The 19,178-nt window shown below is 34.0% G+C and overlaps 2 protein-coding genes across 4 annotated transcripts; one reads left to right on the top strand and one right to left on the bottom strand.

The window, feature by feature from the left end:
* The first annotated feature begins 655 nt into the window (after window positions 1-655).
* On the top strand, window positions 656-4,221 carry LOC115715677 (3-hydroxyisobutyryl-CoA hydrolase-like protein 1, mitochondrial). 3 transcript variants are annotated; one of them, XM_030644334.2, is made up of 14 exons: window positions 656-847; window positions 924-1,004; window positions 1,288-1,356; window positions 1,512-1,575; window positions 1,724-1,803; window positions 2,058-2,141; window positions 2,350-2,434; window positions 2,642-2,727; window positions 2,814-2,938; window positions 3,086-3,146; window positions 3,252-3,350; window positions 3,459-3,560; window positions 3,718-3,759; window positions 3,866-4,221. In XM_030644334.2, exons 1-14 carry the CDS (start codon window positions 722-724, stop codon window positions 3,983-3,985), a joined length of 1,224 nt encoding a protein of 407 aa, XP_030500194.1. In that variant the 5' UTR covers window positions 656-721; the 3' UTR covers window positions 3,986-4,221. The 3 variants fall into 3 exon arrangements, with proteins under 3 accessions (XP_030500194.1, XP_060971571.1, XP_060971572.1); XM_061115588.1 differs by having other exon boundaries at window positions 664-847; window positions 3,525-3,560; XM_061115589.1 differs by lacking the exon at window positions 1,288-1,356 and having other exon boundaries at window positions 674-847.
* LOC115715675 (elongation factor G-2, mitochondrial) lies at window positions 4,134-12,881 on the bottom strand. The gene is made up of 20 exons (XM_030644333.2): window positions 12,210-12,881; window positions 11,580-11,801; window positions 11,103-11,224; window positions 10,857-11,007; window positions 10,479-10,550; window positions 9,584-9,679; window positions 9,412-9,500; window positions 9,245-9,311; window positions 8,837-8,875; window positions 7,706-7,766; window positions 6,572-6,681; window positions 6,403-6,477; window positions 6,223-6,291; window positions 6,000-6,121; window positions 5,689-5,814; window positions 5,487-5,607; window positions 5,252-5,352; window positions 5,100-5,160; window positions 4,549-4,602; window positions 4,134-4,456 (listed from the first exon to the last, which is right to left on the bottom strand). The coding sequence occupies exons 1-20, from the start codon at window positions 12,624-12,626 to the stop codon at window positions 4,352-4,354; spliced, it is 2,280 nt and encodes a 759-aa protein (XP_030500193.2). The 5' UTR covers window positions 12,627-12,881; the 3' UTR covers window positions 4,134-4,351.
* Between the last annotated feature and the right edge of the window lie 6,297 nt (window positions 12,882-19,178).

Below are 19,178 nucleotides of genomic sequence, written 5' to 3'. Positions count from 1 at the left end.
GATTTACTAACAAGTATGTTTCATTAACATCCTAATATGAATTTCTAAAACAATAAAATAAACACATATAAAGTTTAGGAAACCTTACATTGGGTGCAGCGGAATATAATGACTCCTTCCGTTTAGATCTCTAGCCCTTGATTCCTTTCTGTAGCAGAACATTATCAAGATCTGAACCTGGATCTCTTTCTCTTCTTCTTGAGTCCGATTCTCCTTCTTGTTGATTGGATTCTTCACAGTCTTACACACTATGGTTGAGATACCACTTGATGTGTGTGGGCACTCACTCTATCACTCAAGGCTGAAAAAAAAAAATTGAAGAAGAAAAGAGAGGGAAAGTGGCGGCTAGGGTATAGGAAAGAAAGCTTAGAATTTTTCTCTGAAGGAATGAGATGCATCATCTTTTTCCTGAAGCCATCACTACCTATTTATAGGTAACCACCTACGTTTAGGTTAGATTTAATTAGCATTAAAATAATAAAAAAAAATATATGGTAAATTGCATTAGTGTGGCCGGCTCTATAATTGGATAATGGGCCCACTTTGCAATTTTGCCATTTTATCATTTTTCCATCTCATTTTCTCAAAAATACCAATTTTCTAATTTAACCACTTAAATGCCAATACTAAATTTACCATACAACACAAGTACAAAATCAATGCTAACATAGGGTCAAGAAGTTAAATAGATACTTTGATTAGGCTGTAACCAGGGAAAACGATGCAGAGGCTCAAGAAAGCAGCTTCATTACTACGACAAAATCTTCATTGTTATGGCTTCCATACCCATCACAGAGCCCTCTCTTCCGTGCCACACTCTGCTTCGGCCGATGTCCTTGACAGCCAAGTAAGTTTTCAGATTGCCCTTTCCATTATTTTCTCTATTTACACCTCAATAATTAGCTCTCTCTCTCTCTCTGTAGGTATTGGTTGAAGGGAAACCTTGGTCGAGAACTGCGATTCTCAATCGACCCTCAGCCCTCAATGCTCTCACTGCTGTAATGGTACGTATTTATGTTCAATATCATGGCTTCCATTTTCTTCTTTCTCAACTTTATTGTTAGAACCCGTTTCCTTAAATTTATAGCTAAAAATGCAATTGGTCCAGTTTTGATATCCGGTCAGAACCCAACCTCCTGATTGACTAAATTGCTTAACTGTGCTTTGATTTCTAAAAATCTCTTTTTTCTTTTTTGTTCCTGTATTTGTTCTGATTATATTTTTTAATGCTCTCTTATTTGAAATCAAGTGATAAACTTCTTATAGGATGAACCTTTTTCCATCTAGGGGACTAGGTTACAGAAACTATACCAATGCTGGGAAAATGACCCTAATATTGGCTTTGTAGTAATGAAGGTACTTCTTTTCCCGTACTGCCCCTCTTCTGGGTTACTTTCACTGTTTTCACATTAAAAATTGATCTTCTGTTGTTACTAACGTGTTTGTTATTATTATTATTATTGAGGTCATAAAACAGTTTTAACCTTACATACAATTCTTAACCTTTAAAGGGCCGCGGTAGAGCCTTCTGTGCCGGTGGGGATATCGTTTCTCTTTATCACTTTATAAACAAAGGTTGCATACTTGTCTGTTATTCTCTATTTGTTGATTTATTCTCCAAAATTCATGTATCGTAGTTGGAAATCAGTGGTTTTCAGTTAAGTACCTAATCTCATTGTTGTTCGTAGTTAGTTGAGTAACCTTAAGCTTTTAATATTTGCAGGGAAGATAGAAGATTGTAAGGAGTTCTTTAGGTCATTGTACACGTTTATGTACATACTTGGTACTTATTTGAAACCCCATGTAAGTAAATCAATTTTTATGGATCTTTAGTCTGAACATTTTTTGTTGTTACTTTAGATAACCACCCTTGAATTGGGATTGTGGTAATATTTTTGTTAATGTTTTCTTACGTGATTATCAAAAAACGGTATTTCTATGATAGCTCTTGTTGTGTTCCTTTTGCCACTTTACCATCAAGAAAATACTTTATAGTATACATAAACTTTTTGGCTACACTTTCAATGAGTCTAGTTACAATATCAATCACTTTGCAGGTGGCTATTTTGAATGGAATTACAATGGGGGGTGGTGCTGGAGTATCAATCCCTGGGATGTTTCGTCTTGCAACAGAAAAAACTGTAAATGCTTGAATTGTTTTCTCTGTTATTTAAAACTGTGTGCTTCAATTTATATTTTCCTTTTTTGGAGTTCTTAAATGTAACATGATTCTACGCATCCTGTTTTATTGTGTAATCTTTTAAACTTGTCTTATAGAGAGAAAATACATTTTCAAAATATTCTCTTGATCTCAGCTGGAAGAATTTATATCCGTATTCCTTCCTGCAGGTTTTTGCTACCCCTGAAACTCTGATTGGTTTTCACCCTGATGCTGGAGCATCTTTTTATCTCTCGCATCTACCTGGTCACTTAGGTATGTTTTCATAGTTTTTGTGGAATATTTAAGTAATCTATAGAAGTAGACTTGGAATTTTGATCAAGGAGAAAACTTTTATAATATAATAAATATCTTCTGTTGGATATGTTAATCAACAGGTACAAGGTAGAACGAGGTGTTTTCATGTATATATATTCCAAGGGTGAGTGGATTTTTACTTTTGTAAATTTATGTAATTTGCAGGCGAGTACTTGGCTTTAACAGGAGAAAAACTCAATGGAGCAGAAATGGTTGCTTGTGGGCTTGCTACACACTATTCACATAGCTCAGTTAGGATACCGTTTTTCTGCTTAATCTTCTTTCTTTTTCCTTGTCAATTTTTTAATCATTAATTAATAATTTTATTCTATCCTAGAGAGTTCCTTTAATTGAAGAACAACTTGGGAATTTAGTAACTGATGATCCTTCAGTGATTGAAACAACCTTAGAAAACTATGGTGAACTTATCCATCCAGACTCAGAGAATGGTGTCCTCAGCAGGTTTAATTAGCCTAATCCTTGTATAAAATCTATACCCTATGACTTCCCGTCAATTTAAACAAGTTTACAATATCAACTTTTCTTTTAATATTTGATAACATCGTTTGTTTAAATATTTTACTTGGTTTGTATTTCTGGCATTTTTAGGATTGAAGTAGTTGACAAGTGTTTCAGCCATGATACTGTTGAAGAAATCATTGATGCTATGGTAAACATATGCTGATTTTTAACCATTAACCCAACTAAATTTGAGATTTTGTATATAAGACATAAAAAATAATTCCTTATCTAACTTCTTTAAACATATTCTCAGGAGAATGAAGCAGCTAGAACGAAGGATGCATGGTGCATTTCCACTGCGAAGAGACTAAAAGAAGTTTCACCATTGAGCTTGAAGGTTTCATTGAGATCGGTAGGTCTTTCTCTCTCTCTCTCTCTACCTTCTTGAAGTTTTCTTTGATGAAACTTGATTGTATCATACCTATGACCTGGCTAACTGTTCTAATATTGGTCTCCTCAGATACGAGAAGGTAGATTTCAGACTCTTGATCAATGCTTGATTCGGGAATATCGAATGTCATTGCAGGGGGTATCTAAGCAGATTTCAGGGGACTTTACGGAGGTACATTTTAAAAAAGAAAATTATAGATATATAAAATCCAAGGCAATGCGTAGACTTGCTACAAGAATTTGTCTCCTACTGGGACGAAATCAAGGCCATGCATAGACTCGTGACAAGTCATTAAATTAATCACTACTTGCTGCATGCGTTTTATCAGGGGGTTCGGGCAAAGGTAGTGGAGAAAGATTTGGCACCAAAGGTATCATGTTCTTATATTTAATTCTTTAACAGAATGTGGGTTGATAACATCATGTAATAGGTGCTGAAACGTTAATGGTAACAGTTTCTATGGTTTCAAAATGCAGTGGGATCCTCCAACATTAGGGCAAGTTACCGAAGATATGGTGGACCGTTATTTCTCTCCCCTAAGTGAATTTGAAGCTGACCTGGAACTACCCACGAATTTGCGGGAAGCATTTACCTAATTGGGAAGAATTACTATCCAACATTTGTTGGGATCAATTCATACCAGCTCTGACTGGTTTACTTTAAAGAGTTTTACCATGTATAGTTGAATCAAAAAGAAGACAGAATGAGTTTGATATGTTAAACAAGGTAGGATTACCCATTCCAAACCGAAAAAGCACACTAGAATTAATATGCTGCTATAATGTTGTTACAAGAGACTACAGTTTATTGACATCAATCATTTTCCCCTGAATCACGGGTAGCTAAATTTTATTAGTTCCTGTCAAAATTTCTGGATTTATGAAGTTCGTCTTTTCGACTACAAGAATTGCTATATAATTTAAAATAAAAGAAAAACTATAATGAAGACTCTCCATCTACCACTATTCAGCCTCCTTTGTGCCCTTGTAATTGTTCACTAGCTGCGCCTGCACATCGTGAGATACAGCTAAATGCTCTTTATATTCCATTGTGAACTCACCCTTCCCCTGCCAATATGGAATAAGTGTATCAACTCACTGTACATCAAATGCATACCATAAAAGAGTACACCTTTTAAAATCATGACAATTTTCATTACCTGTGTCATTGAACGTAGAGACGTTGAGTACCCAAACATATTGTTTAGAGGGACCTGAAAGACCAATATCACAAATTGTAAGAAGCTTATTACCTATTTTTCTTTCAGAGAATCCACCAGCGGTAGTATTTAATTTATTAAATTAATTGGTAAGTAAATATAACCCGTTTTTACATGAACTCCACAACCCCTTAACAGCTCAATTAGTAGGCACTATTCCTTTATCGAGATTAAACAAAAACAGGTGTATTTTGGCGCTTTTAGATGATGCAAATGGCAATGACAGATAGCAAGAATTTCAAGTCAGGAGAAGATTTAGTTTTATTTGGTATAGAAACATGCAACGAGTGTCATTAATGCTTATGAAGTAGACCTAGTGAAGAATGCCATTGCAACTCGATCAGTCTTAAAAATTGTAAAGACAAAAAGCTCCTAACCTTCTACTTATAAATACATCAGGGAATTAATATTTAGAAGCTAAAGCATGTTCTTAAATGATCAGTCAAGTCTAATCTAGATAATACTAACAGTAAGAAAAAAAAATGACTCACATGGGCAGTAATAACAGAATCATCACCATCCTGGTCATTTCCAACAATGGTACCTTTTCTCCTACATTATGTGAACACCACCCATTATTAATTAGTGAAATCGGTATGGAACCTTGAAATACACTACGTACAAAAGTAGAAAAGCAACTTACTTATTAATATCGCCAGCAACAGTGCCCTGAAATTCTATGGGTACTTTCAAATCAACCAGCATAACAGGCTCCAATATCACAGGTCTTGCTGCTGTATAACACTGATTTACAAGAAAAAGAAAATTAAAAATAAGTACAAATTCAAATTTGAGCCGAAGAAGAAAGCAAAATAAAATAGAAACAAAATTACATATAGTTGTCACTATTAAAATACAAAGATGACATAGAAAAGAACCTTTCTAAATGCATATATTGCAGCTAACTTAAATGCAAGTTCGCTGGAATCCACAGCATGAGAAGCTCCGTCTGTTAAACATATACGAATATTTTCAACTGGGTGTCCAATTAATGAGCCCCTGAGCACATAAAAGAAACAGGTCAGCTGTTGTGAACTGAAATATTTTCAAAGATCAAAAATCAACCAGCAAAGGACTCACGAATTAGCTGCTTCTTTGAAACCCTTCTCAATAGCTGGGATAAAATTCGATGGAATAGCTTGTCCAACAATTAAGTTTTCAAATTCAAACTTGGTTGATGACCCTGGAGGAAGTGGTTCAATATATCTAAAGATACAAATTGAAACAAACTTAAGTACACGATGCAGAAAATCAATCAGCATTGTTAAGCTCACTAAATTAGCAAGTTAATCAATATAGAGTGCATAGAACTAAGCAGCCTTGGGCACATGTTGTGGTCATGTTTTTTAAAAGACTATTGTCAAGCACAAACAAATATTGTGCATGCTTACCCACATACTCTTCCATATTGACCTTGTCCCCCAGTTTGCTTCTTATGTAGATAATCAAATTCAGCCCGTTGAGTAACAGTTTCTCTGAAGTTCACACGAGGTTTTCCAACAGTAGCATCAACCTGTATAAAAGAGAATACAAAGAAAGAATAGCACATTTTAATTAAAAATAGCGATAGACTATCCCATATTAGACATTTAGCAATGAAAAAAGGCCAGGCACCTTATACTCTCTCTTAATACGTTCAACGTATATGTCCAAATGTAGCTCTCCCATTCCAGAAATAATTGTCTGATCAAAAGAAAATTGATCACTAAGAAACAAGAATTATTCTTACGCTTGGTAAAGAAAGTAAAATTGATTTGTAACAAGCGGAATAAAGAATGACATTAACAAACAGACCTGCCCACTCTCAGGATCCAAACCAACACGAAAAGTGGGGTCCTCTCTCTGGAAACGATTCAAAGCCTTTGAAAACTAGATCAAAAAATAAGCCTGATTAGAAGAACACAAAATCAAATAGCCTGACTAGAATAACATTTACAAACACATTTTCATAGAACTGACTTACTTGTCCTCCAGAATCTTTTGAGACTGGCTGGACAGCTAATGACATCACTGGTTCAGGAACATTCATAGAAGTCATGGTATATTTAACTGATCCATCCGTAAACGTATCGCCTGATCATATAACAAAGTCTCAGGAAAAATTTCTCAAAACTCAAAGGGCAAGGGAATCAAAGGAACAAACATCATAATTAAATTGCCACATTATTTAGCACCATCTTCACTTATAGTAATCACACAAGCAATTTAACTATCCCCTAAGACTTTATGGAAAAGCAATGGTCCATCGAAAGTTAAGTTTTTGGGTGGCTGGTAGCTCTAGGCAAAATTAATGTACATGAGAGGATGCAAAAAAAGAGACCTTTTCTTCCTTTATCACTGGGATGGTGTGTTTGCTGCAAGAGGGGTGGGGAAGAAGTGGTGCATTTGTTCCTAAACTGCCGTCTTGCTCACAATCTATGGTTTAATCTGATGAACGAATTTGAGAATCAATGGGTTCTGCCCGAGTCAGTACCCCAAATGATAGTGAGAAAGGTGGGAGGCACAGAGGCAGTAAGCGCAGGTCTTGCTTGTGGAGAACAGCAGTCATGGCTGTGTAGTGGCTGTTTGGTTAGAAGGAAATAATAGAATTTTTGAAGGATCTGAATGTTCAGTAGAGGATTTGTGGGACAGAATTAGATTTTGGACAGCCACTTGAGTGTACAAGACTAATCATTTTGAACACTTCTCATTCTTAGATTTAAGTAGAGAATGGAGAACTTTGATCTAATTTTTCATTTGGACAAACAAGTATTGTTTATACTTTGTGTCCTGTCTTGTTTTTGTGCTTCTTTTGGTGTGTTTTATGCTAAAACCATATATCAAACGGTTTTCCTCTGCCACAAGTGAGGGCTTTCAATATAAAACAGGTATGAGCCAGTCTAAGACAATGGCCTCTATCCCTTTTTAAAAAAAATACAGCAAGCAACTTCTTCTCAGTTCTCACTAAGTTATTATTACCGCAATTTTTTCCTCTTATGTAGGCTTCCCGTCAAACCCTACAATAATTGGGGACCAGAAAACTATTGATTGTTGAGCTATTCTCAACCATCAATTGATAGTAATAATAACATGTTTGTATTTGGAGTAATGGTCAGACCTGATGCGCAATCTACACCAAACACAGCAACTATTTGCCCAGCATGTGCCTCTTGAATATCCTGCAGAAAAAGAGCCCAAGACATACATGTCAGTAAATACATGTCAAGTTGACGCGTAGTCTGCTTCTATTATTATACTAACAGCAGCAATTCTACAGCTACCTACAGAATTAGCACTTAAAAAAATTATACAAATATTTGATTCTAAAATAATATCATATATGGTAGTATGTTTATGTGCTCATGTGTATTGTTTAGTATCATATATGGTGGTTCACTATATATGATGGTTCGTTTTGTGTTTATCCTAAGAAGGACGAGAGGTAGTAGTGACGATCCGTTCCATAGATAGTAAAGATAAGTATTTTCTTCATAAAATAATATTTTGAAATGTTTTTCAACATTAAAAATTTTCATTTTAATATTACCATTAAGTAGTGTAATAATTAATTTTATACATTTTATATAAGTGTATTTTTATTTTACTCACTTGGTCATTGTAAGATGCAAGGACTTCAAAAGATTAGCTTTATTACAATTCTCTTTTTTTAAATATTATTAATTTATATGATATAATTTTAAAATTACTTATTTTAACGTTTTCTTATGAAGTTGATTTATTTGTTTGGTATTTTTTGGTCTAGGTATCAACTTTTTTAGCAGCAGTTCTTGCTTTTTGGTTGGATTAAGATGGGCTCAAAGGAATCTCACAGTCACGGAAAAGCTGTAGCTCTATTCTCTAATGGTGGCATGGGATTGGTTGTTGGAATTATTAGACTTCCTCTCATTCTTTTGAGCCTGATTGTTTAGCTTTGATTTCTGCCTTTTATAAGAGATTTTTCTTCTGTAATGATTTAGGCTCTCTTTTAGATGTTATTTTTTAGCTAACCATCTAATTTTCCTAAGGCGTCCCTTATTTATGCAAATCATTCGGTCATTATGACTACGCATGAATTAGCATGCACGTACTTAGGGTGGATGGTAAACTAATTTGGATGGAGGATATTCCATCTCTTCTTTATGATTTACTCAAAGCTGATTTTTTTTCAATGAAATTGTTCGTTGTTCAAAAAAAAAAAGAATATATAGAAAATAAATAATAAAATAAGCTTAGTCTAACAAATTCTAACCTCCATTTCATTAGAATGCATCCGAACCAAGCGAGGAACCTGTACCAAGGAGTTAATAGACCTTTAGGATGTGATGTAAACAAATACAGAGAAAAGCATCACAATACCATTGTGGGAGAAAAAAGGAGCTTCAATAAAGAGAAACAAAATAAGTCAACAGTCCTGCTATTTAATTATGAGGCATCTAAAGTAGACTTAAGATAATAATATTTTCCGTTAAAAAAGCTGATTCGAATTGAAGCATGCATCTATATTCTATAGTATAATAAAAAAAAGGTAAAGAAAAAGTTAAAGACAAATGATACCATGCAAAAAGTTATAGAGATAATGATAATCAGACCACATGACCACTACAGCTTAGGCACAGAAATTAGCTTGGAACCAAAACCTAATAGTGTTCAAACTCACCTTAACTTTCTTGCCTGTGTTAACATTGATGATGAAATCACCCTTCCGAATAATACCTTCATAAATTCTTTATTTAAAGAAAATTATTAGCCAAACTGATTTGCTAAGTGATATTAATGTGAAAATAAGATAAGCAACATGACAAACACAGCACTACTCAAAGATACCTTAGATATGTCAATTGCCCAAAACGACCTTCCTCCAATTTAAAGGCCAAGGCCACAAGAGGTCCATCAGGCGTTCCAGACAATGTAACCTACATGCTAATTCACAAATTACACACCAGAACAAGAATTACAAAATAAATGTTCAGGAATACAAGTGCCCCAGCTTAAGTACCTTCTCTTCATTCTTCGTCTGATCCAGAGCATAGTTATTGACTTCTACTGGACAGGGCAAATAATTAAGCACAGCATCCAAAAGTGGCTGTACACCCTGAGCACCAAATTGACAAAAGATAAACGGATACCAATGAAAATATATACAGCAAAAATGAGAGTGGAGAACTTTTTACTCCAGTATGAGACATAATGATATTCATGATAATTCACTATACCACCCAAGACGGTACTCAAATGTTCAGCCATGTCATTTGCCCCCACACAGTATAAGGTTCATATAACTCCTCCTGGGTACTCACAGGGTACCTAATTTTTCTAAAACTCATACTAATAATAGATAATTTACTACTAATTTTCTTTTTATAAACTGGTGGGCCACCAATTGGACTAACATATTCCAGGGCAAAATTAGAATTAATTAAAATAGGGATGAGGTTTTTAAATGTAAAATCTGATTGATTGGATAGTTTAAGTAATGGTAAGTTGTTTACGAACTTTGATAAGAGAGTTTGCTGACTGTATAAATATACCAACAGCTGCCTTCGTAAGGCATCTGATTATTGTGTTTAAATTGTGTAAGAGTAGTAACTTTGTGGAGCTATCCTAGTGCCTTGAAGACATTGAACTTTGTAACTCTGTTTTTGATATCAATGAGAACACTAATCGCAGAATTCCTTCAAAAATTAATTTTCTATATTTAACGTGTATCCTAAATAAAGCACACAAGTTTGAAGTGATAATAAAATAAATAAATTTAAGCTCTACTTTACAATCACTACACAACATTGCAATCTCAAGTCTCAACTCAAAGTTAAGGAAAAACAATAAAAATGTAAACCTTCTCTCAATTTCAATTTAAAACCAACTGATTAGAAAGAGAAACTTGGAAGTACCTTGTTTTTGAATGCACTTCCCATAAATACAGGTATGAATTTCTGTGCTATGGTTGCCCTGCGAATTGCTTCCTGGAAGAGATAAAGAAAAGAAAGCCATACGTTTCAACAATCATGCAAACACTTTGAACAGCTAAAATCTCTTGAAAAAGTAAACTACATACGGTCCAAAAGAGTTATAGAATTTCTTCGCATATGATTATATTGAAGGATGTTGTAACATCTTATCACATGAGCTGTGAATATTTATCTTCATTTTTTAACACACTCCAGGATGGGAAGCAAAAGTAAATATTTCTAAGAAAGAATATTACAACCATGTGATACATATATCTGATAGCATTTTTTGTTTTGTTAATTTTCCATAATTTTCCCTACCTCAAGATCAGTAGAAGATATAGGCTCCTCATTAAGAAATAACTCTGCAAGTTTATCATCAACTTCAGAAACAACCTCAATTAATTCACGTCTTTTATCCATTGCTAAGGCCTCCATATCAGCAGGAATGTCTTCAGCAACTACCTCTTCACTGCAACATGCACCATAGAAAACAACCCAAGCATGAAAATGAAAGACCAGGTATGTTAGACCCGCTCGTGCAACATGATGTCTCAGAAAACATACCCGCTAGGACCACGAAAATAGTAAGCTTTTAACTGAACAAGGTCGATAAGGCCCTTGAAATCTTCTTCCAATCCAATAGGCACTTGCATTGCAGCACTGTTATGCCGAAGTTTAGACCGTGCCTGAAAGACAAAACCAAAACGAAATATATTAAGAACAGCACAGCAATAATATCAATTAAAACTTAAAAAACTGAATAAATTCAAGAATATTGCAAAACTATCCAGGCATCCTTTGTCACTAATATAAACCAGCAAGGCCATTCATCAGTCTTGTCAAGCCTTATCACATCATTTGAGAATGGTCTTAGAGTTTCATCTCAGCAAGACAATTTGCATCAATTATCGTTATCATAAACTATATGTGCTAACTACAGTTTTAGCCCCCCCCAAAAAAAAAAAGTAAAATGAAAGTTTATAAATTTTAAATTATTATTATCTAAAAAAATAAAAACAATTTTAAATTGTTAATATGTACCTGGTTAAGAACTTTCCATGGATCTGCTCCCATTCTATCGAGTTTATTAATGAAAGCAAGTCTTGGAACTTCGTATCTTCTCATTTGCCGATCAACAGTAATTGACTGACTTTGCACCCCGCCAACACTACAAAGCACAAGAATAGCACCATCAAGAACACGCAGCGCCCTCTCAACCTCTATGGTGAAATCAACGTGACCAGGGGTGTCAATAATGTTAACCTGCAATTGTAGCAATTCCACGTATATGTGAAAAAAGTTATATAAATTTATAATAAATGATAGCAACTTCAAAAATAATAAGTCATATTTAAACAATAATAGAATTCTAAAATCCCAGTTCTCAAAAAAAAAAAAAAAAAGAAAAAGATTTCTACATTGAAATCAAACTGAACTGTAAAAATCAATATGAAATGAGATTATATTTTAGTTTTGTCCTAAGAAATTGATGAATTACGCCACATTGTAACTCTGTGTGCGTGTGTGTGTGGCCAGCATGCTCAATTGGCAAATTGTAAACTTCATAACTACTCCTAAGACCAAAAGAAACGATTAGCCGAACCACCAATAATCAACCTAGTGGCTAACGATCCAAACAGACAAATGGCCAACTTGTTCAGATTTAAGTACCTGATAACCATTCCACGTGCAGTAAGTAGCGGCAGACTGGATAGTAATTCCCTTCTCCCTCTCCAAATCCATGGAATCCATCTTAGCGCCGACTCCGTCTCTCCCTCTAACCTCATGGATCTCATGAATCTTTCCAGTATAAAACAGAACACGCTCAGTGAGCGTGGTCTTGCCGGAATCAATGTGAGCAGAGATCCCGATGTTGCGAAGCTTCTGCATCGACTCCTTCCACCATGGTTCCTTCTCCTCATTTGATCGCGCTAGATTACCGGACGAGAAATTCCGGAAATGGAAGGTTCCAAGGAGTGCAGCGGAGGCTGGTGACGGAGACGGAGATCCCGAAAGCGACGATTTTCGGGGTGAATTGTAGAGAGTATAGAGAAGGCGCGGTCCAGAGGGTGTTGGAAAGCGCCCCATGTTAGGTTTATGCTAGGGTTTTGGATCGGGGTTTGTTGGTTAAACCCTGAACCCTAGTACAAACAAGCTCTGCGCCTGTGTTTGGCGTGGACTGCTAGATTGTTTCAAAGGGTTTTGGTTGGGGTTTTTGTTTTGAGTATTACGTTATGACTTATGAGGAAGAGGAAGACTCGTGCCATGTCAGATTGTTGGGTCGGATCGGGTTGGTTATTCGGTTTGGTGCCCGGGTAAATTTGATAAATGTATTTGAATAATTAATAATTTTGCCATCTAAACTTTACTCACTATTTAATTTTCCTCCTTAAAATATATGGCTTGTTAAAAAATTTTTCTAAAATATAACATTTATATAATTATGCTCCTTCTGTTAGGCTTCGTTTCTTTTGCTGTTAAAAATTAACATTTTTACTCCTTAAACTTTGACCAATATAAAATTAGCTAATTAGTAATTTTTCCCCCCGAACTTTGACATGTACTAAATCGTGTCCCCTGAACTTTTTTGGCCGTTAAAAATTCTCCTCGAACTATTGAGATTGTTAAATTTAAGGACTTTTGTCTAATTTTAGTAAAAAATTCTAACATAGATGAACGTTCAAGGGGCATAATTTAGTACATATCAAAGTTTGAGGGGCATGATTTGGTAGATATCAAAGTCTGGGGAGCATGGTTTAGTACATAAACAATCACTGAAACAGTAAAATTTAATCAAATTAGACAAAAGTCCTTAAATTTAACAATCTCAATAGTTCGGAGGGAATTTCTAACGGCCAAAAAAGTTCAGGGGGCACGATTTAGTACATGTCAAAGTTCAGGGGGGAAAATTACTAATTAGCCTATAAAATTTTGTCCTTTTTATTAAAAAAAATTAATTTTAAAAATTATAATATTCTATTAATTTTATAAAAAAAATAATAAAAAGTATTAAAAAAAACCCGATAAAAATATTAAATTTATTCTTAAAAAATATTTTCGAATTTTATTTTATTTATAAATACGTATCTTAAAAAATCAAACTAAAATTATTGAGAATTTAATAAATAATTTAAATAAACTAAGATTTTATGAAGAAAAATCAAATTTATATATATTTATGAGACTCATATCTTAACAAATAAAGAAAAATAATCAAAAATTTAATAAAAATATAAAATTATTTTGACAAAAAGTTAGAAATTAAACTAAAAAAATATTATCTTTACTTAAATAAATCTATATTTTTTGAGAAAAAATAATATACTCAAGTTTGTTCCGTAAAATTTAGTTTTTACAAAAATTAAATTTTTAATTAAAAAATAAATAATTTTTCAAATCACTTAATTAGTTTTAAAATTTAATTTATTTTTTAATTTTCTTAATCATTCAAAATAATTATTTTAAGATCTAAATTAATTTTTTAAGTTTTACAAAAAAAAAAAAAATATTGAATCTTTCTCATTTTTATTTTGAGGGTGTTGACTTCAAAAAGTGATCAACTGATAGTAGGATCGTATAGATCTGATGCTTGCCACGTGTTGCACAAACAAGAATGAAAAGTAATAAACACACAGATTTATTATAGAGGTTCGGCCCCCTTGTGATAGTAGGTAATGACCTGCTCCCTTTTTAATCGTATTAATATCAAGGATTAATACTATCTAGATCACTATAGATGGAATCTACTATAGCACCCTTAGGAATACAGTGTATTAATCAAGACTGGCAAAACTCAAGTGATACTGTTGTTGGAATATATTGTACCAGGATCTAGATTTACTACCATGTATGTTATTTAACATCCTAATATGAATTTCTAAAACAATGTAATTTAAACACATCAAAGTTATGAGAAACCTTACAGTGGGTGCAGCGGAATTAAATGACTCCTTCCGCTCAGATCTCTAACACTTGTATCCTTTTTGTAGCAGAGTATCACCAAGATCTGAGCCCGAAACTCCTTCCTTGTGTTTGGATTCTTCACAGTCTTACACACTATGATTGAGGACCAACTTGATGTGTGTGGGCACTTACTCTATCACTCAAGGTATGAAAATATGAAGAGAGGAAGAGAGAAGAGAGGTTCGAATAGCATAGGGAAGAAGGCTCAAATTTTTGACTGAAGGCAAGTGTGTTCATCATCCTTCAATTTGTGGTCATCACTATCTATTTATAGGGAACCACCTAGGTTTACGTTTAAATTATTTAGCATTAAAAAAATAAAACAAATGGTAAAAATAGAGCAATAGTGGGCGACCATAGGATGTGGGCCCCCACTTTGCAATTTTTCCATTTTTCCAACTATTTATCTTATTTTCTCAGAAATGCCATTTTTCCAATTCTAACCACTTAAATGCCAAAACTATTTATTTAATAATTAAAATTAATTATCAAATAAAATTGTCATTTAACATATTTATTAATTAGACTTTGTAGAAGGTGAAATCTACAATTACGGAATTTGGGCACCAGCAACCTGTCAAGAACAAAGAGAGAGACAAAAGTTCAATTGGGAGCACCGGTGGGGTGTCAGCCAAAGGGACTCCGACGCTCAAGTCAGTACGATTGTAGTAAAAAATAATAATAATGGAAAATAAATGTAATATAAATGGTAGCCGGACGGATGAGTGGACAAGCAGACAGACGGACTAAAAGAGTAACTCCGATGGTGAGGCTTAAGAGAAAAGCTTAGAAAAGGCGACTGTCTGCTTGAGTCAGTGAGTAGTGTGAGTCTCGAATGTGTCCTCTCCAGCGTCTATCGTATGGTTCCTTTTATAGTGTGTTCTTAGTGTTGTTGCCCTCTGTCCACGTCACTCGTCCGACTCGTTCAAATTGGTTACTTCCCTAATTATTAGGGAGTAGTAACCGTCTTCCTGACTGGTTCCATATTTACTTGATTTCACCCGTTTGGCTGACTGGCTGGGCTCGGAGCCGGTTGCGGGACGATCCGGCTTGTGGCCCATAGGCTCACTCGTTAGTCTATTTCAAGGCCTAGTGAATCCGTCTGACTGTCTTATTGGGCCCAATATTGTTGGATCCATTATTAATGGGCTCGTCTGACTTGCGTATTGGACTTCTCAAAAATATCACAAATATCAAGCAAATTTTTACCTCTATATACTTAATGAAGTCTCTTAATTAATAAATAAACCCTAGAATCTCTTTTCTTCACATTTAAGTTCTTGTTTAGTGAAAATTCATAAACTAGACATAGTCTAATTTTAGAATTATAATTGATTAACTAAAATCAATTAACTGAGTCTTACAAGAAGTTTGTCTCAACTAGTATGGGGACCATGTGTTGAAAATATTTTACCAGGATCTAGATTTACTACCAAGTATGTTTTATTAACATCCTAATATGAATTCTAAAACAATGAAATAAACACATATAAAGTTCAAGAAACCTTACATTGGGTGCAACGGAATATAATGACTCTTTCCATTCAGATCTCTAGCCCTTGATTCCTTTCTGTAGCAGAGCATTATCAAGATCTGAATCTGGATCTCTTTCTCTCCTTCCTTTGATGTTGATTCTCCTTCTTGTTGTTTGGATTCTCCTACTGTCTTACACACTATGATTGAGATACCACTTGATGTGTGTGGGCACTACTCATTCACTCAAGGATTTCGAAATTGAAGAGAGGAAAAGGAGAGAGGGTGACGCATGGCTTTTTCTGAAGGGAACAATATGCAAAGTCATGAGTTTCCTGAAGCCAATACTTTCTATTTATAGAATGCCGTCTAGGTTTAGGTTAGAATTGTATGGCATTAAAATAATGGAACAATAAAATGGTAAACCCTTTGCATAGTGGGCGCCATATAAGGAAATTGGGCCTCACTTTGCAACTTTCCCATTTTGTTATTTTTCAATCCCATTTTCTCAAAAATGCCAATTTTCCAATTCAACCATTTAAAATGCCAATTCTAATTTTTTAATAACTAAAAATAATTATTAAATAATATTGTCATTTAATATGTTTATTAATTTCGACATATAAAGTATCTTAATTAATAAATAAACCTAGAATCTCTTTTCTTTACAATTTCGCCCTTGCTTAGTGAAAATTCATAAACTAGACATAGTCTAACTTTAGAATTATAATTGAATAATTAAAATCAATTAACTGAGTCTTACAAGCAGTATGGTCTCAACTAGTATGGGGACCATGGGCCTATATTTCTGAGCTTCCAATAAGTCGAACCGAATTTACCAAGTAAATTCCCTAACTTATTAATTCCTTATTGAATCCACACTTAGTACTTGGAATTGCACTCTCAGTCATATAGAACGCTCTATATGTTCCACGATATAGATACGTCATTAGTTATCTATTGTTATAATCCTAATGTGATCAATGACCCTCTAATAGATGATCTACATTGAATAGGCACTAAGTTACCGTTACACCTTCAATGTATTTTATCCTTAAAACACTTAGCTTCGTATAAATGATATTTCAGCGAAGTGAAATGAGATCTCCACCATTTATCTTTGTTTAGCCAAGCTCGAAGGATATCATCGTTTCACTTCTAAATTCCTATAGTAGTTATAGACTCCATATTTATGGTAGCGCTCCCACTCAATTATACTATCATGTTCCCAAAATGTACGTATCACCCTGACCCAAAAGTAGGCTTAACTAACAAATCAAAGAACATGTATAGTACTCTTGAGATCGAACCTAACCATATCAGGATTAAGATCATTTAATCTAGGATCAACGGGTGATATTGAATTGAATAGATATTACGGTAAATTTTAATATATCTAATCAAAGTTCAATATCGGTCCCTTCCGATATATACTCTATACATCCGATACTGGTAAACTTTGCCAATGTCCTGGAAATGACATAACACTTTTCCAAGGTGTAAGAATACCTATCGCTGATTATACCATGTCAGTCTAAATCCAGTGTTCTGACAAATCAGGGAATAAACTTTCGAGCATATAATTAAGATTATATTCCACTGTGCTGACAACACTATATATGTTCTGGACTTAATAGAATTCATACATTATATATATATAATCATGAAATAAATCATGTGAACCATGCAACATAAATGTTATTTTTGATCTTTATTAATAAGTAAATCTGATTATATTGAAATGGGTTTTATTTAGGGCACAAAACCCAACACCATGGGCTTATATAAACGAGCTTCCAATAAGCAGACCTAGAATTTACCAAGTAAATTCACTAACTTATTAATTCTTCTTTGCATCCACCATAGAACTTGGAATTGCACTCTCAGTTACATAGAACGCTCTATATGTTCCATAATATAGATACGCTGTTAATTATCCATTGTTATAATCCCAATAATCAATGATCCTCTATAGATGATCTACATTGCATAGGGATAAAATTACCGTTACACCCTTTCAAGGTATTTTATCCTTAAAACACTTGGTCACCTATAAATGATATTTTAGTGAACTAATATAATCACTAAAATGAGATCTCAATCATTTATCTCTATTCCGCCAAGCTCGAAGGAAATCATCGTTTCACTTCTAAATACCTATAGAAGCTATAGATTCCATATCTATGTTTAGCGCTCCCACTCAATTGTACTATCATGTTCCCAAAATGTACGTATCACCCTGACCAAAAAGTAGGCTTAACTAACAAATCAAAGAACACGAACAACACTCTTGAGATCGAACCTAATCATGTCAGGATTAAGATCATTTGATCTAGGATCAACTAGGTGATATTGAATTGAATATATATTACAGTAAATTTATCATATCTAATCCAAGTTCAATATCGGTCCCTTCCAATGTATACTCCATACATCCAAGGTGTAAGTATACCTATCGCTGATTATCATGCGAGTCTAAATCCATTGAAATAACAAATCAGGGAATTAAACTTTTGAACATATAATCATGATTATATTCCACTGTGTTGACAACACTATAATCATGAACAAATACATATGTTCTAGACTTAATAGAATTTGTACATTAAATATAATCGTGAAATAAATCATGTGAACTATGCAACATAAAATGATTTCTAATCCTTATTAATTAGTAAATCTGATTATATTGAAATGGGTTTTATTTAGGGCACAAAATCCAACAACTGCTTGTATGGGCATGTGAGAGAGGAAGTGAAGAAGAAATAAATAGTCAGAATTAGGCTTAGAGCTTGGAGGCAAGATTTTGGCTTAGATTCAGCTTAGGTTTTCTAGGTTAGAGTTAAGGCCTTTATGTAGGAAGCCTAAGCCCTAGATTACAACTTAAAACCCTAGATATTTGTATATTTTATTAGTTAATTACAAAAGACCAAAATGTCATTGAATCTAGATATTATTCAACTATTCTGATGGGCTTTTAGGGCCCAATTCGCAGCCCATAGGATGTTGTTGTTGGGATTTTATGCCTTAAATAAAATCCATTTCAATTTAATCTGATTTGTTATCAATAGAAGATTAGAGTCATTTACATGTACATGTAGTTTTCATGTTTATGGTTTAATGTGTACAAAATCTGTTAAATCCAGAACATATAGTTATTCACAATCACAGTGATGTCAACACAGTGGAAGGTAATTGTGATTA

Source organism: Cannabis sativa, chromosome 5, assembly GCF_029168945.1.
Source record: "Cannabis sativa cultivar Pink pepper isolate KNU-18-1 chromosome 5, ASM2916894v1, whole genome shotgun sequence".
NCBI classification, from domain to species: Eukaryota; Viridiplantae; Streptophyta; class Magnoliopsida; order Rosales; family Cannabaceae; genus Cannabis; species Cannabis sativa.
The sequence above is the reverse complement of the archived record's forward strand: the minus strand, read 5'-3'. Positions and strand labels throughout refer to the sequence as shown.